This window comes from Danio aesculapii, chromosome 23 (assembly GCF_903798145.1).
Source record: "Danio aesculapii chromosome 23, fDanAes4.1, whole genome shotgun sequence".
Taxonomy (NCBI): Eukaryota; Metazoa; Chordata; class Actinopteri; order Cypriniformes; family Danionidae; genus Danio; species Danio aesculapii.
This window is the reverse complement of record NC_079457.1, coordinates 3,613,059-3,639,094: the sequence shown is the minus strand read 5'-3', so window position 1 is coordinate 3,639,094 and position 26,036 is coordinate 3,613,059. Positions and strand designations below refer to the sequence as shown.

Here is a 26,036-nt window from a genome sequence, read left to right as displayed (position 1 = left end):
TTTAACTTAAACTGTTGGAAGAGTGTTTGAGTCGAGTTATAGCTGACCAAAAATCCTTCAACGTCTTGTATAACGGCAGACGCAGCAGAGTCGTTCTTCATCAGGCTAGAAATCAATATTTAAACGTTATCTCACACGAGCACTCACGACCTATAATCAGACGGCCTTGATAAAGCTATTTAATTTGGCCTGGGCCTGAAACTGCCGCTGAATACAAATGAGACTACATGAGCTGAAACATCAGTCGCGCATCTCTAAACGCAAGCTAATGGCGGATGGACGAGATGCATTAATCAGCAGAAAAACTCACACACGCACATACACACTCACACACAGGAAAACATGGACATTATTAGTACATCAGGGGTGGGAATCTTTAGGGATTGCATTTATTCTGATTGTGATTCGGGAGTCACGATTTGATTTCAAAACAATTCCTCATCTAAATCTTGTTTCTTTGACTTAAAAGTTTATATTGTAATCAGAGTTGGAGTTTTAGAAATGCAAGAAAATTCAATTTAGAGATTTAAACTAAAAAAATTATAGGAAAAAAAGATAAATTGGGAGATTAAACTCAGAATTCATAGAGGAAAATAAAATTGTGAGATTTAAACTTAGAATTCTGAGAAAAAATGTGGATGTATGTATGTATGTATGTATGTGTGTGTGTGTGTGTGTGTATATATATATATATATATGTATATATGTGTATATATATGTATGTATATATATGTATATATATATGTGTACTCAGATAAAAAAAAAAAACTCTAAATTGGGAAATTTAAGCTCAAAATTCTAAGAAAACATCAAAATGGTGAGACAAACGGAAGTCAGAAGAAAAAAAATGTAAACTGGGAGATTTAAACCTTAGATTTAAGAAAAACAAAAACAAAATTAGTAGATCTTGACCCAAAATTTAGAGAAAAAAATCTAAATTTGGAGATTTAAACTAAGAATTCTGAGGAAAAAAAGAATATATATATATATAAAGTTGAAGTCAGAATTATTAGCCCCCCTTTGACTTTTTTCTTTTTTAAATATTTCCTGAATGATGATTAACAGAGCAAGGAAATTTTCACAGTATTTCTGACAAGGTTTTTTCCTCTAAAAAAAGTCTTATTTGTGTTATTTCGGCTGGTATAAAAGCAGTTTTTAATTTTTTTAAATCAATTTAAGGTCAATATTATTAGCCCCTTTAAGCAATTTTTTTTTCCGACTGTCTACAGAACAAACCATCATTATACAATAACTTGCCTAATTACCCTAACCTGCCTAGTTAACCTAATTAACCTAGTTAAGCCTTTAAATGTCACTTTAAGCTGTATTGAAGTGTCTTGAAGAATATCTAGTCTAATATTATTTACTGTCATCATGGCAAAGAGAAAATAAATCAGTTATTAGAGATGAGTTATTAACACTATTATGATGAGAAATGTGCTGAAAAAAAATCTTCTCTCCATTAAACAGAAATTGGTAAAAAAAAAAATAATAAAATAAACAGGGGGGCTAATAATTCTGTCTTCAACTGAATATGGCAATAAAAATGGCAGATTTAAACACTGAATTAAAAGGGGCAAAAATCTGAATTAAGATTCAGCTCAGAATTCAGAAAAGGGAATATTACTGTAGAGATTTAAAATGAGTTTATGGTGAAAAATCATAATTGAAATGTAAACTAAACTTAAAAAATCATCAGCATTCCGCTTGTTTTTAATCTGCAGGTGATTTTTTTTGTGTGTGTGTTGAGGATTGTCTTAATGCTTTGTTGGTTTTGTGTCTGGTCGTTCTTCTCAGTGGTTTACTGTGGTTAATAAGCACATTTAAAGTGTGCCGTTGTGTTTTTCTGCAGAACACGTGTGCTCCATCATCGCCTCCATGCTGAGGAACCTGAAAGGGCAGCAGAGAAGTCGACTGCTCAGCAAATTCACAGAGAACGACTGCGAGAAGGTAAAAATAAGACAGCTGACGCTTGGCCTTTATTATCATCTTCTGCTGCTGCTAAAAACGGCAAACGAGTGACGACAAAACGGCTTTAATGTAGAGCTAATGCTGCCATCAGGAGAATGCACTGCTGACTTCTGCTCTACAGCCTGCTTTCTGGCTTTACCACTTATACATTTGATTTGATTTATTTATTTTCCAACAAAATATATAAAGTATCATACATAAAATATCATTAACAAAAATACATTTCAACACGGTCGACAATGGAGTGGGATGAAGCACAAGCTTATTATTTTCTCACCCCATTTATTTATATATTTTATATATTTCTTCTTTTACTTATCTCTTCTTTTTACATGAACTATATTTTATCCTTTTGGTATCTTTGACAAATTATATGTTTGGTTCCATTTGTACCTTTATATTTTGTAACATAAACCCAGAGAAAAAACAAAACAAAACATAATACAAATATCTTAGAGGACAAATGTGGCTGTTTTAGTTGTAGATGTCAGTTATGTGTATTGCTAGGTATTATTATTTACATCTGAACAAATAATAATTTGCTTATATGAATTTTTTAAATAAATTCTGATACATTATAATATACTTAACATTCATTTTTGTTTACATTATGTTAAAATATAATCAAAAATGAGGCAACACCAAAGCTCTAAAAAATACCAATTTAGTAAATTAAAAAAGGCTAACACTTCATTTCAATTCAATTCATCTTTATTTGTATAGCGCTTTTAAATTGTAGATTGTGTCAAAGCAGCTTCACATAGAAGATTAAAGTGAATTGAAACCGGTGGTTCAGTTTAGCTCAGTTCAGTGTGGTTTAATAGTCACTACTGAGAGTCCAAAAACTGAAGAGCAAATCCATCGATGCGCAGTTCTTCAGCTCCCGAACCATGCAGGCCAGTGGTGACAGCGGTGAGGAAAAAACTTCACCAATTGGCGAAAGTGAAGGCTAAACCTCGAGAGAAACCAGGCTCAGTTAGGCACGACCATTTCTCCTATGGCGAAACGTCTTGTGCAGAGCTGCAGTCTAGGCGCCGGAGGCTGGACAGCACTGGACGTCCATCGTGGATAATCTGCAGGTGGGAGGGGTCACCGGCTGGTGTACAGGCTGGCCCTTCAGGTTCAATGCTAGTCATGCTCTCCAATCCTCCATAACCACCACAGCAGCTGCTCAGGATACGGCCTGGTCCAGGATTATGGAAATCTTGGGAATAATAAAAACAGACTAACATAAGTTCAGATGCCGTTCACAGTATAATGTCTTTAGGGAAGTGTTCCTGGCTCCGGTTGCCTTAAATAATGCAGACTAACAATGCTTTAGAGCAGTGGTTCTCAACTGGATTGGCCATGGGACCCACATTTTTACATGGTCATCAAGCCGCGACCCAAATTTTTAGAAACTAAAATATAATTTTAGGAATTATGATTACTTTGTCTTTATTTGTTAACATACACAAGCAGTGATGGATAAATCATAGGAAAATCTTATAAATAAACAATATTTTATTGCTTTAAATGTATCAAATTATTATTATTATTATTATTATTATTATTATTATTATTTTTATACATATGTAACTTAATTTATCTATTTTTATTATGGAGAATTCTGCTGTGACATGTGAATTTCCCTTTGGAGATTATTCAAGTCAAACAAACAAACAAATTATAGAAATATTACAAAGTAAAAATGTCAAATACTGTAAACAGAGGTTAGGGTAAGGAAAGGTTCAGTTCCATGAACTAAACTGAACTGTTAATAAAGCATTAGCACTGATCCTGTTGAACAGAACAAACCGTGACAATGACATTAAAATAATCACAACCAGTTATAATAATCACCAGTTATTTGCTCTTCTGCTATTGTGTAGGCTTTCTTGGCCTTTGCTGCACGGTGAGCTTCACAGTAAGATGCGCGGAGTGCCTGTACTTGTTTTAAACATGAAGATGTTAGGCACTTTTGTGATGCCCTCAGCTATTGGAGTCGTCTTTGAATGGTCCACAGTTGTGTCCTTGCAACAGGGATGTTTGGTTTCTAAATGTCGTTTTAATTTGGAAGGTTTCATGTTCTCTTGTGAGAGCACCTCACTACATATGACACACTGAGGGTTTAAGCCTTTTTGTCGCAATAAATGTAAATCCATACTTTACTCGGGGCTGTACTTGTGCTTTGACATATGTTACTATAATTAAATGAAATTTCACATGTCAAACTGTACGGTTGTTGCGCGCGTTTTTCAAAATAAAAGTCTGGTATGAGCAAAATAGGTTAAAAATTAAACTTTCGTTGTTTTCTTTGACCACACACTCCCCGACCCACTGAAAATGTTACCGCGACCCACTTTTGGATCGCAACCCACCAGTTGAGAAACACTGCTTTAGAGGATTTGGATTTCAACTGCGTTTGTGTTTTGTGTATGCTAATGCAAATTGATGATCATGCTGGAGTTTACTCGTTTTCCATCATAGTTTATGTGCATTATATCCTAATAGATAAAAAGTAGAGATGTGACGAGATCTCAGGCTACGAGATCTCATGAGACGAAATTGCGGAAAGATTTCTTGTCGAGGTGAATAGTTGTCTCGTAAATTGTGATCTGATGTTATGATGGAGCGTGAGAGTGAATTTAGCACTGAAGATTGGAGGCAGGATTGGATTTAAACTGCACATGTAGTGCTTTGCACACACCTAGCAACCCGGGCTGCCTCGGTGTTACGCGTCACTCCTTTGCTTTGGCAGTTGTGACGTAACCGCTACACAAATTAACCACGGCTTGTAACCATGTGATGGAATATCACTTTAGGTATGCTGAAAGTCATAATCGTTGTAAACGCACATGGAATTAAGACATGTGGAGTATTTCTATTTTAGTCGAATTATTGAAGTCAAGTGCAGTACAAACATGTAAATGCCGTAATCAAACTCTTACTGTCTTATAGGACTTTTAGCCACCAGCACTTTGCGAAAAGGCATACACACAGCTGTTTGACACTACTCTCTGCATCTATCGAGTCAGTAAAGGACCACAGACGCACACATCTCCTCTGAGTGTGCACCACACACAAAGTGAACCCCTGGAGACACACACACCCGTCGCCATCATCACCGAACACACGTTCAAAAGTTGAATTTGTGGAAAAGAATTCGATTTTGAGGTGAAATTGTACAGGGGAGAAGCCAGTCAGTAGAGTTTATAGCTAAATATTTTACTGTGTTTGCATGTCCTTTACCAGTGGCAGTTCTAGGGGGGGCCGGTGCCCCCGTGTCAAGCTTGGTCTCCCTCTGGCCCCCCTAAATTTGGATGCGTATTTTTGTGTCAAAACGCCACAGAGAAGCGAGATCAACCATCGGCGGCAAACTGCAGAGACATGACTGAGGCCTCTCTTGCGCACTCTCTGTGTCGCTCGCTCTCACGCACACTCGCTCTCTCTGCTTTCGCGTGCACTCGCTCTCTCTGTCACGGTGACAGTCAATTTCTCACAATCGTCAAAATTTAACCCCCAAATTGACAGAGGTAATAAAAAGATTCAACTTCAGTCATGTTCATGTTGTGAAACACTATCAAAATGTCCACTGTTAGACTATTAGACTTCTGTTTTCAATAGCGATTTCAAAACTTTTAATATAGGAAGTCCTCGGCTATGCAGAGACCATTATTAATCTGAAATCTAGTGTACATAGTTTTATGTTAGGAAATGCAGTCGTGAATTTACAAACAGTCAGCAAGTACCGGAGAACAGATGTGACACATTGAACCAGTTTAGTTTTCAGTCACGCTCATGTAAAAGTCATATTCAACTCGTTTAGTTTTGCCTTCATTCGTACTTGATTTCAGTCGTGACATAAAGCACGAGTCTTCAACACAGGATTTATTACAACCCATTTTTAAACATAATAGTTTAACTAACTCATTTCTAAAACCTATTGTATTACCTTCCCCATGGTGACAGTCGGTGGATAATATTTTACTAATTTTTTGTTATTTTGCAAGACAGTTGTATACAGACAAAGTCCCTTTAAGTATTCTACAGACTTTGATTCAGATTAAAGTGTAATTTAAAGACTTCACTAGGTTATGTTAACTAGGAAAGTTAGAATAATTGGTCATGTTATTGTATAACTGATTGTGTAGACAATAAAAAATATACATTAAACATTTCTTAAGGAGGCCAATAATACTGACCTTAAAATTATATATATATATATTTATTAAAAACTGCTTTTATTCAAGAAATAAACTACAAAAAATAAGACGTATTATGACTCCAAAAGAATAATTTTTTTTACAGAAAATACTGTGGAAATCTCCTTGGTTTGATTTAGATCACTGGGGAAACATTATTTTAAATTAACAGGAGGGCAAAATAAATTGACTTCAACTGAAGGCCTGCCTGTTAAAGTTTACAGGTGCAAAAATGTGCCCTGATGTGCTTTAATGTTAGAAGTGTGGAATCCTGCTACAATACAAAGTTACTTGTACAATTAACAGGAAAGATTATTTTGAGTTGAAGTTATTTAATTAGCTTGTTTATGAAGACTGCAGAGTGATGCATGAAACAAATGACTCAGTAGTTTGTGATGTATGTTAAAGTGTGCCCCCTAAAAGTACAAGTGGACCCTGCCCGGCCCCCCAGTTACTCCGGTCTAGAACTGCCACTGTCCTTTACTGCATAGACCTAAAATTCATTAAAATAGAAGTAAAATAACATTCATTACAAGTTGATTTAAACAAAAAAGCACCTAATAGTTTTGTATTTTGTGATTTTATTTATTTATTTATTTTTAATATATTATTTTCAGTTGAATAAAAGACTATTTTCCATTCAATTTGATCATTAAAGATTTCTTAAAAATAGGATCAAAATCCTGTCTTGTTTTCATGAACCCAGTCTCGTGGAGTAAGCGTCTCGTCACACCCCTAATGAAAAGTTTATCATACTTAGTTTTTATGCACATTTTCAACATTTATGCACATCTTGGAGCTTTTTTATAATGAGATATTTAAAAATGTGCATAAAATTAGTTGTATGGAAGCACAGCTACTGTGTCCTGCATCTTGTTCGTCCTGGTTTGTGCATCTCTATCAGCCTCTCTATCAGGGGACTTCATTCATCAGCTGGATGGACGTGTGTGTGTGTGTGTGTGTGTGTGCGTGTGCGTGTGCGTGTGCGTGTGTGTGTGTGTGTGTGTGTGTGTCTGTGTGTGTGTGTGTCTGTGTGTGTGTGTGTCTGTGTGTCTGTGTCTGTGCGCGTATGTGTGTGTGTCTGTGCGCGTATGTGTGTGTGTGTCTGTGCGCGTATGTGTGTGTGTTAGCTTTTGCTTCTCTTAAAATAACCCTCACACTCCTGCCGGCGCCTGTTTCATCACTCTGACAGACAGCACCGCTGCATTATTGCCAGTTTCACCAGCGCAGAGAGTTCCCTGTATGGGTGTCGTATCTCACTCCTATTTGTCTGTCTTTAGAAAACACAAAGTCTCCGTTTGTCTTTAAAGTCTGCATTAGGGCTACACGATATTGCAAAAAAACTGACATGGAGATTTTTTCTTTCTATAATATACAGTTAAAGTCAATATAATTCACCCTTCTGTGATTTAATTTGTTTTTTCTTCAATAAATTACCAAATGATGTTGAACAGATTCAGGAATTTTTCACAGTATTTCCTATAATATTTTTTCTTCTAGAGAAAGTCTTATTTGTTTCATTTCAGCTAGAATAAAAGCAGTTTTTAATTGTTTTAAAGCCATTTTAAGCTTAATATTAATAGCCCCTTAAGCAATATTAGTTTTGGATCGTCTTCAGAACAAACCACTGTTATACAATGACTTGCCTAATTACCCTAACTTTACCCTAATTAACCTAGTTAAGCCTTTAAATGTCACTTTAAGCTGTATAGAAGTGTCTTGAAGAATATCTAGTCTAATATTATTCATTGTCATCATGACAAAGATAAAATAAATCAGTTATTAGAGATGAGTTATTAAAACTATTATGATTAGAAATGTGTTGAAGAAATCTTAGTGAGTATAATTTCACCAGATGAAATGAATAGGTCTTTTTGGAAAGAATTGATCATTTTTGATACATTGGTGTGATTTTATAAGGGAGAGGAGCATTTACATAAAATATAATAAACCAATCACAAACATTGCAAATGACAAAGCAAATGACACTGTACAAATAAAATGCACAGTGCTTTATTTAGTATTTTTTTTGTTTTGTAGTGGTTTATTTGCGATTTAATTGCATCCAGAATTTTTTTACATTTATTTATTTATTTTTACATAAGATGTGTTTTATGTCTATTTATTAGATATATGTTCACACAAAACGTCTTATTTAATAAATGTCAAAACATTTAATTTGCTATTAATCACAAAAACTTTTGGCTAGCATGTGTGTGTATATATATGTGTGTATATACAGCCATATCCCTCTGCTACGAGTGTGATATTGCATTTATACAACAGTTTGACGTCATAATCATGTATATAAAGAAGAGAATCAAACATGGAGTCTAAAAACCCTTTTGTACGAGGAACTACTTTCTTTCACCATTCATCCACTGCAGCTGACGTCAGAACAGCTGAAACCGCTGCTCATTCACCAACATCACTTTAGAGCTTGTATGAATGATTCTCTAGCGTAATGTCTAAAGTGATGACAAAACAGCTGATTTTGCTCACATTTTAAGATTATAAGGCTGAACTGCATGAAATCTCATCAGTATACAGATTTCCCAGTATTATTGCCAGAACTATCCCAGTATCTCAGCTAAACAAAAGCCTCATAAGTGCATTATTTTGTCCAACAGCTGCAATATTTGTCAAACTGTAGTGAGTTTATTGATCTGCTGACACTATATGTGGGTGGAGTAATACACAATGGGAGGCTATATGAGTTGTGATATCGCACTGCTATCAGCCAATCAGATTTGAGAACCAGACAGAACTGTTGTGTGTGTGTGTGTGTGTGTGTATGTATATGTATATTTGTGTGTGTATATATGTATATGTATATTTGTGTGTATGTATGTATGTATGTATGTATGTATGTATGTGTGTGTATATAAATTCATATACATGCATACATACATACATACATACATACATACATACATATATACATATATATATACTGTACACGTGTAAATGCATGCAGTATATGTAAATACAAACTTTTATCTTGGATGTGATTAATTGTTTGACAGCACTATATACAAGCTTAAATATACTATAAAGTACAACTTTATAACTTGGTCGTATATATTTCAATGGAATCTCTCTCTCCTCTCTCTCTCTCACCTCCTCCTCTCCCTCTCTCTCCGTCTCTCCTCATCTCTCTCTCTCTCAGTCTCTCTCTCTCGGCTCTCTCCTCTATCATCCTCTCGATTCTTCTCTCTCTCTCTCTCTCTCTCTCTGCAGGTTGACAGACTCATGGAGCTGCATTTTAAGTACCTGGAAGCGGTTCAGCTCGCAGACAAGAGGATCGAAGGAGAGAAGCACGTAAGATTCACACACACACACACACACACACACACACACACACACACACACACACACACACACACACACACACGACTGGCAGAATCTCCTGGGCGAGGGCAGATCTGTGTGTGCAGATAAAGAGCAGACCTACCAGACTCGACATGGCTGTGAATCTGCAGGTCGGACACTCCACACACTGCTGTGTAAAAGCTCAGCGCTGGTCAACTCTTACAGCGACACACACACACTTTCATCAGCGCCGTCGCTGCTCTGCAAACACACACCTCATCAATGGGTTTGGTGTTTCTTCATGGTGCATCTCAGACGACTTACTGCATACTGATCCAAACAATTCAGCAAAGGCGCTCTCAGGAACTTCTTTGATTCATGTCTTGCGTCTTAATAATAAAACAGAATCAGTATTATAAAATATTATATGCAATATTTCATATGCAAAATGATGCTTTTGTAGAATTTTCAGTTCTGCATTGACTAAATTGGCATAAACATTTGGATGAAATTATATTATTGCATACACTCACTGGCCACTTTATTAGGTACACCTTACTAGTACCTGGATAGACCCACTTTTGACCCCAGAACTGTCTTAATCCACCGTGGCATAGATTCAACAAGGTACTGGAAATATTCCTCAGAGATTTTGCTCCATATTGACATGATAGCATCACGCAGTTGCTGCAGATTTGTCGGCTGCACATCCATGATGAGAATCTCCTGTTCAACCACATCCCAAAGGACTGTGGTGGCCATTTGAGTGCAGTGAACTCATTGTCATGTTCAGGAAACCAGTCTGAGATGATTCACGCTTTATGACATGGTGCGTTATCCTGCTGGAAGTAGCCATCAGAAGAGGAGTACACTGTGGTCATAAAGGGATGGACATGGTCAGCAACAATACTCAGGTAGGTTGGGGCGTTGACTTGATGCTCAATTGCTAATAATGGGCCTAAAGAGTGCCAAGAAAATGTCCCCCACACCATTACACCACCAGACCTCAGTCCAGTCTCAGACCAGCCCTTATGGCACCAACAACCATGCCACATTCAAAGTCACTTAAATCCCCTTTCTTCCCTATTCTGATGCTCAGTTGAACTGCAGCAGATCGTCTTGACCATGTCTACATGCCTAAATGCATTGAGTTGCAGCCATGTGATTGGCTGATTAGAAATTTGTTGATGCGCAGTTGGACAGGTGTACCTAATAATAAAATGGCTGGCGAGTGTATTTGTTAATGCAAAGCATTTGCATTATCATAACGAGATCATTTCTAGAGTTTAATTTATAATAATTGTTTTCTCATTATTTTCCTTATTGTTATTTTTTTCTAACAATATTAGTATAGTATAATACTATAGTGGCTTTGTGTGCATATGAAATATGATATTATTGCATATGTTTTTATTAATCTATTAATTAATATTCATAACAAATGATTCAGTACAGATGCTGTAATGCTGTATCTGTTAGCTTTTGTTGTTATTATTAATCATCATATTAGTAGTAGTCTTATTATTATTATTATTATTATCAATATTATTAGTACTAGTAGTTCAAATTATTTTTATTTCTATAGCGCTTTTACAATGTAGATTGTGTCAAAGCAGCTGAACACAGAAGTTCTAGTAAATTCAAACTGTCAGGCCAGTTTTCAGAGTTGATTTATTATTATTATTATTATTATTATTATTATTATTGTTATTATTGTTATTATTATTATTATTGTTATTATTGTTATTATTATTATTATTACTCAGCATATTATTATTATTAATAGGAGTAGTAATATATATATTTTTAATGTATTATAATTAATAATAATAATAGTAACTTTGATTGTATTTTGTATCACATTAAAAAAGTTATCACTAATATTATTTAAAAAGTATTTATTATTGTTCTTGAGGACGCTAACATGCATAATATGAAAATATGATTATATTGCAGTGATTAATCATTTGATATTATTATTGTTATTATTATTATTATTAATATTATTTACAAAATAATTTTATTCACAGCAGCTTTTTATTGAAGTATACAACAGGATTGTATAATAGTAAAGAGTGATAATTATTAAAAAAGACAGATATTACTGATACACTGAAAACATTTCAAACAATTTTTGTGTTGAATTTTAAACAAATTTTATTTAGTAATGTTCAACTTTAATTTGCTTGTTTAAAATCAGCCCAAATGAATTGTTTACAACCGCTTAACTTAAATTTTAGTAAATCCAAGGAATCATCTTTGAATCATTTTTTCTGTGTATTAATACTATTACCAACAGTATTGCTTTTATTCATATTTAATAATTCATTCATTTAATTTCTTCTGGCTTAGTCTCTTATTTATCAGGGGTTGCCACAGAGGAATGAACCGCCAACTATTTCGGCATATATTTTACACAGCGAACGCCGTTTCAGCTGCATCCCGGTACTGGGAAACACCTATACAATCTCTCACACACACACACACGCACACTCATACACTACATCCAATTTAGTTCATCAATTCCCCTGTAGCACATGAGTTTGGACTGTGGCGGAAACCGGAGCACCCGGAGAAAACCCACGCGAACATGGGGAGAACAGCTCCACACAGAAATGCCAACTGGCCCAGCTGGGACTCGAACCAGCGACCTTCTTGCTGTGAGGCCACAGTGCTAACCAGTGAGCCAACATATTTAACTATTATATCTATATATATATATATATATATATATATATATATTTTTTTTTTTTCAACATTATAACATTTAATCATAATAGTTTGTATTAATTTATTTAGCGTGCTCTCCCAGTATGCCTACTGCGTTAATTACTGCCTGTTAATTTGACTATATCTTCGTTATTCTATTGAGTGTGAATGCAGATGTTGGCGTGTTCATTATGTGAGGACTCATTAACACAGAACTGAACTCACAGGTGTGTGTTTCAAAGCTTTTTAGCGCCTCTCCCATCATGCCTCGTCCAATCAGAAGCGTAACTCTGTTATATAAGATGTGGGGTCTCAGCCAGCATTAATTAGCATGCGCATGATTAAAGGCAGATGTTAATTGATGATAATTGGCAGGTTGGGATGATTATTCCATATTGTGTAACTGTATTGCATTAGCCAACATTTATGAGTGTGTGTAAGTGTGAATGTGCGCCGTGTTCTGTGTGAGCACATATGTGATTAATGTGTGTGTGGGTGTATGTGTGCTTGTGTGAAGTGTGTGTGTGTGTCTGTGCCGGAGGGATATTGGTGTGTGTGAGTGTGTTGTGGATGTGATCTGGGCACTGATGTGGGCTCCTGCAGGCTGTCTCTCATCCATCCTAATGTGTGTGTGTGTGTGTTTAAGATGTTTTCAGGGATGTGTCAGGATTGACTGGCTGTGAAATATCTGTATACTGCGTCTGAACACATTTAATATGTTGTCGTTCAAAGGTTTGCATCTTTAAGATGATAAATCCTCCATTTTAGTTTCATTTTTACATATTATGTAGAGCATTTGTTTTTGTTTTTGTGTGCATATGTTGTGTGCGTGTATGAGTATGTGTGTGTTTTGTGTGTGTCAGTCTATATGTATGTGTTTTTTATTGTCTATATGTGTGGGTTTCTGTGTGTATGCATGCGTGTGTGTGTCTATCTACAGTTGAAGGCAGAATTATTAGCCCCTCTATTTATTTTTCCCCCAACTTCTGTTTTTAGGAGAGATTTCTTCATCACATTTCTAATCATAATAGTTTTAATAACTCATCTCTAATAACTGATTTATTTTCTCTTTGCCATGATGACAGTAAATAATATTAGACTAGATATTCTTCAAGACACTTCTATACAGCTTAAAGTGACATTTAAAGGCTTAACTAGGTTAATTAGGTTAACTAGGCAGGTTAGGGTAATTAGGCAAGTTATTGTATAATGATGGTTTGTTCTGTAGACTATCAAAAAAATATCTTAAAGGGGCTAATAATATTGACCTTAATGTTTTTTTAAAAATTCAAAACTGCTTTCATTCTAGCCGAAATAAAACAAATAAGATTTTCTCCAGAAGAAAAAATATTATCAGACATACTGTGAAAATTTCCTTGCTCTGTTAAAAATCAATTGGGAAATATAAAAAAACATTTTTAAATAAAATAAAGAATGGGCTAATAATTCTGACTTTAACTGTATATGTACTGTATGTGCGTGTGGCTATGCATGTGTGTGTTTGACTGTCTGTGTGTATTTGTTTCTCTGTGTGTGTATTTATATGTGCGTGTCTGTTTATGTCTCTGTGTATTTGAGTGTTTATTCCTTTATTTTTCTTTGTTTGTTGGCAACACAGTTGCGCAGTAGGGTAGTGCTGTCGCCTCACAACATGAAGGTCGCTGGTTCGAGCCTCGGCTGGGTCAGTTGGCATTTCTGTGTGGAGTTTGCATGTTCTCCCTGCGTTTGCGTGGGTTTCCTCCGGGTGCTCCAGTTTCCCCCACAGTCCAAAAGACATGTGGTACAGGTGAATTGGCAAGGCTAAATTGTCAATTGGCTAAATATGAGTGTGTATGGATGTTTCCCAGAGATGGGTTGCAGCTGGAAGGGCATCCGCTGTGTAAAACATGTGCTGGATAAGTTGGCGGTTCATTCCTCTGTGGCGACCCCAGATTAATAAAGGGACTAGGCCGAAAAGGAAATTAATAAAGGAGTGTTTGTTTATATGCATGTGTATACACTCACTGGCCACTTTATTAGGTACATCTTACTAGTACCAGGTTGGACCCCATTTTGTCTTCAGAACTGCCTTAATCCTTTGTGGCATAGATTCAACAAGGTACTAGAAATATTCCTCGGAGATTTTGCTCCATCTTGACATGATAGCATCACACAGTTGCTGCAGATTTGTCGGCCGCACATCCATGATGTGAATCTTATGTTTCACCACATCCCAAAGGTGCTCTATTGGATTGAGATCTGGTGACTGTGGAGGCCATTTGAGTACAGTGAATTCATTGTCATGTTCAGGAAACCAGTCTGAGATGATTCACGCTTTATGACATGGTGCGTTATCCTGCTAGAAGAAGCCATCAGAAGATGGGGACACTGTGGTCATAAAGGGATGGACATGGTTAGCAACAATACTCAGGTAGGCTGTGGTGTAGACCTGATGCTCAGTTGGTACTAATGGGCTCAAAGTGTGCCAAGAAAATATCCCCCACACCATTACAGCACCACCACCAGCCTAAACTGTCGATACAAAGCAGGATGGATTTACGCTTTCATGTTGTTGATGCCAAATTCTGACCCGACCATCCAAATGTAGCAGCAGAAATGGAGACTCATCAGACCAGGCAACGTTTCTCCAATCTTCTATTGTCCAGTTTTGGTGAGCCTGTGTGAATTGTAGCCTCAGTTTCCTGTTCCTAGCTGACAGGAGTGGCACCCGGTGTGGTCTTCTGCTGCTGTAGCCCATCCTCCTCACGGTTGGACGTGTTGTTTGTTCAGAGATGCTCTTCTGCAGACCTCGGTTGTAACGAGTGCTTATTTGAGTTACTGTTGCCTTTCTATCAGCTGGAACCAGTCTGGCCATTCTCCTCTGACCTCTGGCATCAACAAGGCATTTGCACCCACAGAACTGCAGCTCACTGTATATTTCCTCATTTTCAGACCATTCTCTGTAAACCCTAGAGATGGTTGTGCATGAAAATCCCAGTAGATCAGCAGTTTCTGAAATACTCAGACTAGCCAACAAGTACCAACAACCATGCCACGTTTAAAGTCACTTAAATCACCTTTCTTCCCCATTCTGATGCTCAGTTTGAACTGCAGCAGATCGTCTTGACCATGTCTACATGCCTAAATGCATTGAGTTGCTGCCATGTGATTGGCTGATTAGAAATTTGTGTTAACGAGCAGTTGGACAGGTGTACCTAATAAAGTCGCCAGTTTCCCACACGTTCCCTACTGTATGTGCATGTGTATGCTTGTGCATGTCTATATGAAAGTGTGTGTCCTAGTGTGACTATATACATGTGTGTGGGTGTGTGTTTGCCATCCACCTGATCTCTCTCTCTCCCTCCTCTGCATCATCTTCAGAGCTCAATAAATCGTCTTTCAGAAGCAGTGACAGGAATATGAGTGTGGAAATGTCTGCTCTTGTTTCCTCTCTCTCCCTCCAGATGGATCCGCGTTCTCTTCGCTTCCTCGGGCTGCTATAAAAGTATATCACCCGTAGCGGAGCCCTTGTTTAAAAACGCCTCGGAGTGCTGTCAGCGCATGTGAACCTGTCTCGCCTGCTTTTACTGCCTAATGACAGCTACAAATTCTCAGCGAATTGCATTTCCTAAACACGGACCCCCATAAAAAAATACCCCCCCCCCCCCTTCCTTAGATCTGCTTTTTTTTGTTTGCCGCAGAGTCAGGGAAATCTCAGAAGCATCGGCGGAGGAAGTGCAGGCAGGGTGTGCTGGGATTAATTTAGTCTGCGCGCGTCCCGTGAGACTCAATCACAGGTCCCGGCGCCGCTTTGTTCTGCCTGTCATATTAACACCTGTGCCAGCCTGCGGTTCTCCAACAGGAAGTGACTAAAAATCACTCGGTTCTTTCCCCCGAGGTGATGCCGCTTGTTATTTGCAGTGATGTAATTGAGTTGCCGATGGCTGTACCACTGTAACGAGCCTCCAATAACACATGCACAAGACTGAAATACAGCGCACAGCCATAATGAACGTCATGCTGGAGTGTCAATGTTCAAATCAATGTTGCATTCGTTATTAAAATATATGAAATAATTCAGTAATGCTGTATTATCAATTCTCACTGTTAATACCGGCTTTATTAAACCTTGTGTATTGTTCAGATCGACTCCCCGTTGGTTATGTTGGTGGCTGGTTTTGTCCCATTGACCTCTATTATAATGACGTATTTTGACTGGAAAGCCATGACAGCACATAATCATGCATTCTTTATTGTTGCTGGTTTTCCTTGTTGGGAAGAGGTGCTGGTCATCATTAGTTGGCAGCATTAACTATTTAGATAGGCATGTTTCTGTCTTTTGTATGGAGTTTAGTGGAGTAAAACAGCAGATTATAGTGTGTGTACAGAAATACACTCACTGTGTTTACTGTGTTCTGAGAGCTGAGGGGCTTATTTAGATTTTCTAAGACATATCAAGGTCGATGCGCTAAGGTATTCTAAGCTTTTTTTTGCACTGGAACTGATGATTAATAGTAAAAAAATGCAGATTTTACCTCCTCCCAACAGGGAAACCACTAAAATCAAAAGTGTTAGGGCTTTGCAATCAAAAATTGTGCTTATAATGGATGTCAATGGGGCAAAAACAGCCTCTAACATAATCAAAGCGGAGTCAGTTTGAACAATACAAAGGGGTTAAAGGGATAGTTCATCTAAAAGTGAAAATTCTCTCATCCTTCACTCATCCCTTACTCCAAATCTGTTTGAGTTTCCAAAATTTGTTCACATCTTTTTTCTTTCTTTCTGTTGAACACAAAAGAAGGTATTTTAAAGAATGTTAATAACTTGTAACCATCGACCTCCATAGTAGGAAAAACAAATACTGTGGATGTAGCCCCAATAACTTATGTCTGTCTGTCTATCTATCTATCTATCTATCTATCTATCTATCTATCTATCTATCTACCTATCTATCTATCTATCTATCTATCTATCTATCTATCTATCTATCTGTCTATCTGTCTATCTGTCTATCTGTCTATCTGTCTATCTATCTATCTATCTATCTATCTATCTATCTACCTACCTACCTACCTACCTACCTACCTCCCTCCCTCCCTCCCTCCCTCCCTCTCTATATTGTTCACAAGATAGCTTGAATAGCTAGCTTAAATACTAGCTAAATTTGGTATGTAAAACGTAACATTTCCTAAAATGACCTCAAAGCTTTCTTTTCCATCTATTTCATGCATGTGCTTTTATTTATTACTGCCTTTCGTGTACAGATCTTTTTTTAGTTTAATGTACATTTCACACAATTAACAAACCATGATCAACTACTAGTTAAGTTAGCATTTGGGTTTAGGTATTGGCTTGGATTAGGGTTGTGGAATAAGATCATACTTTAAGTATTAACAAGCAATACTAAAGGGATGGTTCACCCAAAAATTAAGCGGTAGATGAAGGGGGAGTCAATGGTTACATGTTTCCGGCTTTCTTCAAAATATAATTCATCCGGAAAGTGTTCATAGCGTTTCACTTTTTCCAATTTTTTTTTATGTAACAGCCTTATTCCAAAATGGATTCAATTGATTTATTTCCTCAACATTCTACACACAATCCCCCATAATGACAATGTGAAAAAAAAGAGTCTTTAAAATTGTTGCAAATTTACTAAAAACAAAAAGCTGAAAAATTGCATGTACATCAGTATTGACAACCTTTGGTGTGAAGCTCTACATTGAGCTCAGGTACATTCTGTTTCCACTGCTCATTCTTGAGATGTTTCAGCAGCTTCATTGGAGTTCACCTGTGGTCAATTCAGTCGATTCGACATGATTTGTAAAGGCATACACCTGTCTATATAAGGTCCCAGGGTTGACAGTGCATGTCAAAGCACAAACCAAGCATGAAGACAAAGGAATTGTCTGTAGACCTCAAAGACAGGATTGTCTCAAGGCACAAGGCTGGGGAAGGTTACAGAAACATTTCTGCTGCTCTGAAAGTTCCAATAAGCACAGCGGCCTCCATCATCCGTACGTGGAAGATGTTTAACCACCAGGACTCTTCCTAGAGCTGGCCGGCCATCTAAGCTGAGTGATCGGGGAAGAAGGGTCTTAGTCAGGTAGGTGATCAATAACCCAATGGCCATTCTGTTTGAGCTCCAGCATTCTTCTGTGAAGAGAGGAGAACCTTACAGAAGGACAACCATCTGTGCAGCAATCCACCAATCAGGCCTGTATGGTAGAGTGGCCAGACTGAAGCCACTCCCACCTGGAATTAGCCAAAAGGCATCTGAAGGACTCTCAGATCATAAGTTAAGCATGATGGTGGCAGCATCATGCTGTGGGGATGTTTTTCAGCAGCAGGAACTGGAAGACCTGTCAGGATAGAGGGAAAGATGAATGCAGCAATGTACAGAGACATCCTGAATGAAAACCTGCTTCAGAGTGCTCTTGACCTCAGACTGGGGCAACGGTTCATCTTCCAGCAGGACAATGACCCAAAGCACACCGCAAAAATATCAATGGAGCGGCTTCACAACAACTCTGTGAATGTCCTTTAGTGGCCCAGCCAAAGCCCAGATCTAAATCCTATTGAACATCTCTGGAGAGATCTGAAAATGGCTGTACACCGTCGCTTCTCATCCAACCTGATAGAGCTTGAGAGGTACTGCAAAGAGGAATGGGCAAAAGACGGGTGTGCCAATCTTGTGGCATCATATTCAAGAAGACTTGAGGCTGTAATTGCTGCCAAAGGTGCATCAACAAAGTATTGAGCAAAGGCTGTGAATACTGATGTACATGTGATTTTACAGCTTTTTATTTTTAATAAATTTGCAACAATTTCTACAAATCTTTTTTCACATTGTCATAATGGGGGATTGTGTGTAGAATGTTGAGGAAATAAATGAATTGAATCCATTTTGGAATAAGACTGTAACATAAGCAAATGTGAAAAAAATGAAGCGCTATGAATACCTTCCGGATGCACTGTATCTTTATATCACCAGAATTGGCATTTTGACCATAATTTGTCTCTTTAACAATACGCAGGAAATAAGCCTGTAGATAATGGTAGGAAGTGTTACTTAAACTAAAATGTTAATAATTTATATATATATATATATATATATATATATATATATATATATATATATATATATATATATATATATATATATATATATATATTATTGCTTAAAGTGCAAAATGCAGAATACGGTATAGAATATACATTTCTTGCTTAGCTTTATAATCAAAAATAGCATATTGAGCAAAACTGAAATGTTAAAAATAAAACTGCGGTATACCTGGAAAACAAAAAATTTTTGCTATTAATTTCACATAAGTTTAAGCTTCACATGCTTGTTAGACCGTTTCATCCAAAGCATTCATTCTTTCGTTCATTTTCTTTCGGTTTTGCCCCTTATTTATCAGAGGTCACCACTGCGGAATGAACCACCAACTATTCCCGCATGTGTTTTATGTACGGATGCCCTTCCAGCCGCAACCCAGCACTGGGAAACACTCAGATTCACACACCCATTCATACACTACAGCCAATTTAGTTAATTAATTCCCCTATTGTGCATGTCTTTGGACTGTGGGGGAAACCGGAGCACCCGTAGGAAACCTACACCAACTCAGGGAGAACATGCAAACTCCACACAGAAAAGCCAACTGACCCAGCTGGCACTCGAACCAGTGACCTTTTTGCTGTTAGGCCACAGTGCTAACCACTGAGCCACCGTCACCATCCAATTCATACTGCATAAAACACTTTCATCCAGTGCATTGATATTGCATTGAGTGCATGCATTATATTCAGGAGTCAAACCCGTGACCTTGCAGTCTCTGCACAGGAAAGCTTACAGCACTAATAGCAAAATGATGATCGGTTTAAAAAAGGAAACACCTTTGAGATGAAGGTCTGAAAGGTGAACTTGACCTTCATCCTGCTCCAAAAAAATCCCAAATCCCCTTTTAATGATGAAAGTCACCTCCTGTCCTCATTGCATGAAGTGTGGATGCAGATCATTAGTTTTGGTTTGGTTGCAGCACATCTGAATGCTTTTCTTGTCCAGATGTAAACGTGACCGTGCTGGCGATCTGAGCTAATGTTTCTTCAGCAAGCCGTGACCGCTCGCTGGCGTTTCTGCAGCTCTCTTTCTTTTGTGTTGGCCAGCCTTTTCACACACGCGCATGCCAGCGTTTTTATGCTCCGAAAGATTTCAATCCCCCGGAGAGCGGCCAGTGTCAATCGCTGCAATTATGCTGCTCAACAAATGCCACACGTCTTTGTCCCTTTAGATTTCGACTGCAGGTGCTGGGGGAAAATCTGTGGAAATTCAGACTTTTAAAAGCCATCTGAGAATCCAGTGTTATTATCCAGAGCCTGAACATGCTGGAGATGCTGAACTATTTACATCACTGCATGGGCTTTTATTCAGCATGCATTTATTTAGACATGCAGTTGAGGTCACAATTATTCGCCCTCCTGTGATATTGGAAATATTTTCCAAAGAGTATTTGCTATGATATTTTTTCTTCTGGAAAAAAGACTTTGTTTTATTTCGACTTGACTAAAAGCAGTTTTTAATTAAAAAAAAACAAACATTTTAAGGTCAATATTATTAGCCCCCTTTAAGCAATATTAGTTTGTGACTCTCTGCAAAACAAAGCACTGTTGTCCAATGACTTGCCTTATTACCCTAACTTTACCCTAATTAACCTAGTTAAGCCTATAAATGCCACTTTAAGCTGAATACTAGTGTCTTAAAAAATATCTAGTCAAATAGTATGCACTGTCATCATGGCAAAGAGAAAAAGTAAGTAGGATAACTTGAATAAATGCTGTTTAACATGAATTTCACTATCATTTGCTATATAGAGCAATGTAAGCTATCAGACTTTTTTGATTTTAAAGGGCACCTATGGTGAAAACTCTACTTTTCAAGCTGTTTGGACAGATATGTGTAGGTATAGTGTATAGACAGTCATATTGGGGTGATATAAACACACCCAGTCCTTTTTTTCAAATTTAACAACATAAAAATGGTGGACCGATTGGAGCGATTTTCAGACCGACCGCAACTTTACGTAGGAGAGCGGTCCCCCCGCCCACCAATATTGATTGACAGCTGCGCGCATTAACATGTCCGGTAGTCACGTGTATAATCATATCAACAAGAGAGGACGAGCGCAAAGCAGCCAGGAATAAAAGTTCTGTTCAGTTCGCTAGGTTCATCAATCATCATCAAATGTGATCAAGAGTGAGTTTCACAAGTTTAACATGTTTTAAAACAGAGCATGTGTGTAATGAAGTACAGCGATTTACTTCAACACAGCCGTGTGTCAGAACAATTATAAAGGAAGATGCTTCAATCGCGGTTTGTGGACGTTAAATCAGGTTTATTTTGTACATTAATATAACAGATATTCATACAGCAGTGGAGATTACCAGTATCATGACACATATGCATGAAAAACAAGTGCAAAACTTAACGCGCTGTCTCTCTCTCTCTCTCTCTCTCTCTCTCTCTCTCTCTCTCTCTCCCTCTCTCTCTCTCTCTCTCTCTCTCTCTCTCTCTCTCTCTCTCTCTGTGTGTGTGTGTCTTCGTGTCTGAGCTGTGTGTGTGTGTGTGTGTCAGCGTGTCTGAGCTAAGTGTGTGTGTGTGTGTGTGTGTGTGTGTGTGTGTATGTCTGCATGTCTGCGCTACGTTTGTGTGTGTTTGTGTCCTTGCTATGTGTGTGCGTGAACTTTAATGACATTGTGTGTGACTTATTGTTGCAAATCCACAAAAAAAGCATCAAATACTGATTGTTAAAGTTCTTACTGTAGTATTTCTCACACACGTTACGTGAGATCTGCTTACTGAGGCAGCCGAGGGCGGCGATTGCTGACAGGCACGTGGGAACGGTGGGCGGGGAGGCCTAACTTTAAAGGGCCAGTACAAAAAAACAGCAAAACCTTTTTTCCAGCTATAATATAGACACTTCAGACAGCTCTAATAAATAATCTGATGGGTGTTTTGAGCTGAAACTTTACAGACACATTCTGGGGACACAAAAGACTTATATTAAATCTGAAAAAAGGGGTAACCTATGTGCCCTTTAAGGTTAATGTCGGTGTCGGTGCAAAAAAAACATTGCCAGACACTTTGGAGACTCAAAAAAATCTTTAAATAATAAATAAATAAACAAATCTGATTCATAGCCCATGTTTTTGACCTATTAAGAGATGAGAGTTGAGATTTTTAATAAGGTTTAGTTTAAATTAGTTTAAATTCAAAGCTATTTACATCACTCCAAATGGTTTTATTTGTGAGTCAGCATGCATTTTTTTGTTATTTATTATTATCTGATAAATGTGAATGTGAATCATGTGATTACTTGTGTATTTAGTAGGGCTGCATGATAATGAGGAGAAAAAATATACAGTTTTTCTGTTTTCTATATTAGTAGATTTGCTAGTTGACTTGAATAAATCTTATTTATCATGTATTTTTTTTGTTTATCATTTAAAATGTAGAAGAGTGTAAGCCATCAGACTGATGGTAGATTCTTATAAAACTATTTTCTGCAAGTTTTTTTTAAGATAAATGTTGTTGTTGTTGTTGCATAAAACAGACCCTTATGCCCCATTCACACGGGACGTCAGTGTCAACGCTTCCCATTCACTTTGAATGGGTGATGTCAAGCATTGCCGAACTGGATTGTGGATCCGTCTGCTCTGCTTCAGCGGCGTTGCTCACAGCAGAAATTGAGGATTTCTCAACTTTTCAACCGCCAATGGATGCGTCAGCCAATCAGATTGCCTTAGGCCCCATCTCAGACAGTAGCTGATTGAAGACTAATTTCATTGGCTGACAATGCAATGACAATCGCGTCAGCCCCAATTTTAGACACTGCCTCTGTCCAGTGTTGACTGTGAAGCCCCATGTGAATCGGGCGTTAGAGACTCAACAAACAACAAATCTTAAAAAATAAACAAACAAATAAATAAATGTGTTTATCGTCTTCATTTTTGATTAATTAATGTGATTTTAATTTTTAAAAATTACAAAAATTATTTTAGGATTTTTAATATGTTTTATTGTGACTGAACCTCATATTTTAGGAAGAATGCATTTTAAAAACATTTTAACATGAGATAAAAATTTTTATGTTGAAGCCATTAGCGAGTAATTGTTTTTTTTTTTTTTTATTGCTGTGGCAAATTAAATCCTGAGTAAATATTTATTCCTCTTATTAACTGAATCTGCTATATTTCCAAGAAACGATGTTTAACACGATGTTTATATCCACGATTTCCTTTATGCAAGAACCAATCGATACTGGAATTTTTAAAATGTCCATTTCCCGCTAACATTTGAGCGATGTTGAACCCATTCCTAAACGGCACAGATTTGCCACAAGGTTTACATTCTCAACAGAAATGACTGTGATTTGGCTGTGAAGGTCATCAGTTCACCGAACTCACCACTGTTAACTGAGTGTAACAGGGATACTGTGTAACAGGTGCAGGGATACTGGAGCATTTTAGTCACGCTGATCAGCTGGTTTGTCTATAGGCTGACATACGAGCGATCCGCTGATGAATCGTGGCTTTAAAACGCTCCAGTGTCCCTGTATCTGTAGTTACACTCAGTAAACAGAGGTGAGTTCGGTGAACTGATGACCTTCATGGCCAATCATAGTCATTTCTGTTGAGCTCGTCAACGCGATGGCAAATCAGCGCTGTTTAAGAACGTGCTCAACATCGCTCAAATGTAAGCGGAAAATTGAGTTTTTAATATTTCAGTATCGACTGGTATCGAATTCCAGTATCGTGACAACACTACAAGAATACATTTCTGACCAGTTTATGGTTTGTTAAAAGCAAAAATTCTACCCTTAAACAAAGTGACCATAATAGTTATACAACAGCTTAAAGTAAAAAAAACTGCTTGAATCAATATTCTTAACTGCTAACACTCCCTATTTTTCCCGGGAGTCTCCCATATTTCAGATCCATCTCCCGCCACCCTCCCGTTTTGTCATTTCTCCCAGGAAAACTCCTGTAATTTTACCGCGAACTGCAGCTCCCCCAACTAGGGGCCTTAGCTTTTTGGTACAGTCTGTAACACCCGATCACAGCCGCTGCCCGGTGCATAGTCTGATGCTCAACTGTGTTAATCAGACACCTCATCCCCTTACACCCCCCGTCTCCCTGATTTTTAGAGACGAATGTTGGCAGGTATGTCAATAAATGCATATAATCAGTTATAAAATAAGCCTGCCATCATTTATTTCCTAAAGTCCACATGAACTGGAAGCTGTGACAGTTTTTTTTCGTATTGTGACACAGTTCATAGAGAAATGGAATATCAAATGAGAAAACAGTGGGCGTGGCTTGTTTTTTCTACTGTAAGCTGATTGAATGTAGTAAAGTAGGCATTTCATTCAGAATGACGGGGAAGGTTTTTAGAAGAGTTATTACAACCTAACAGACTCCTGCTGCTCTCCATTTCTGTTTGTTGTCAAAACTGACTGCTGGAGGGGGGCGTGGTTAAGTATGTTAGCTCCGCCCAATACCTCAGACTGAGAATTGAACTGAAATTATACAGGAAGTGCAATTTCCTATTTCAATTTTAGATTACAAGGTCAAACTCATTTTTTTTCTTACTGACATGCACCGATGAATTATTCACCTCAAAACTAGCAATGTGAGCTAACAAAATCAACATGGTTAGTTTTGATTTCATGTGGACTTTAAATATGCCCTCTGTGTCTCAGGATATGGTGCGTCGCGGTGAGATCCTAGATGATGCGATGGATGATGAGTTTTACCTGCGGCGTCTGGACGCTGGACTCTTCGTTCTTCAACTACTCTGTTATATTATGGTGGAGATCTGTGCCGCTGGCGTTCCTCAGGTAGAGTACTCGCCACCTGCTTCATTTCATTCAGCTGAAGACCAACACTTTAATACTGAACCATGTGTGTTTTACCTGCAGTTACAGCAGAGAGTCCATCAGATCCTCAATCTCAGAGGAGGATCCGTCAAAGTAGTCCGGCATATAATGAGAGGTGAGATTATACTTTGTAGTAGCTATATTTTTATCCAAAGATTCGAATTAGACTTGTGCGCAAGACTGGAATATTGTGCAAAAACAACTGCGAATAAAGCAGTGTTTACATCTATATAGTCAAAGGGAACATAATCATCACTTCCTGATTAACTGGAGCAAATATCAGTCAGAGAAATGTAGTTTAGTGGGTTGGGATTTGCCACTGATGTGTTTTTTCTTTAATATATGAGTTATGACTCAGAAGATGAAGACGAAATGCAATGAACGCGGTGGCTTTTATGTGTCAGACGCTTTTTGGGAGCACAGACAGATGCTCAACACAGTTCTGGAGGGATTAATAATAGAATAATAGTAATACAGGAGCACTGTGATGACGGACCGACGGCTGAGGCGTTTCAGAATTGACCAAAACAACATTTAGGATGTTTTACAGTGTGCAGGAAATGCTGGTTTATCCTGTCACACACATTTTTATCTGATCATCATCTGTGAAAAACTAAATCACATGACTTTTTGATGCTGGAATTTATTTGGTAAATGAGTTTCCATCATAGTTTGTGTTTTTTCTGATCAGATAAAAAGTTACTCGTATAGACCATTTCAATGTGGTGATGTCATTGGCCCATGAATATTTCCCGCTTGTAATCAAACTATTTCATAACTGTAACAAGAGGCATTTCAATCATAACTTAATGTTAAAACAGCTATCATAACATTATTTAATAATATGTGGGTCTTTTCCCGGGAGTCTCCCGTATTTCAGATCCGTCTCCCGCCACCCTCCCGTTTTGTTATTTCTCCCGGAAAACTATTTCATAACTGTAACAAG

General features: G+C 37.6%; 1 protein-coding gene across 1 annotated transcript in view; it reads left to right on the top strand.

The window, feature by feature from the left end:
* Positions 1-26,036, top strand: part of ctnnbl1 (catenin, beta like 1) — a 95,795-nt gene that overhangs the window by 52,730 nt on the left and 17,029 nt on the right. Inside the window, exons 12-15 of the mRNA XM_056449275.1 lie at positions 1,853-1,950; positions 9,396-9,476; positions 24,914-25,051; positions 25,133-25,205. Coding sequence (XP_056305250.1) covers positions 1,853-1,950; positions 9,396-9,476; positions 24,914-25,051; positions 25,133-25,205 — 390 coding nt within the window. The remainder of the gene's footprint in view (positions 1-1,852; positions 1,951-9,395; positions 9,477-24,913; positions 25,052-25,132; positions 25,206-26,036) is intronic.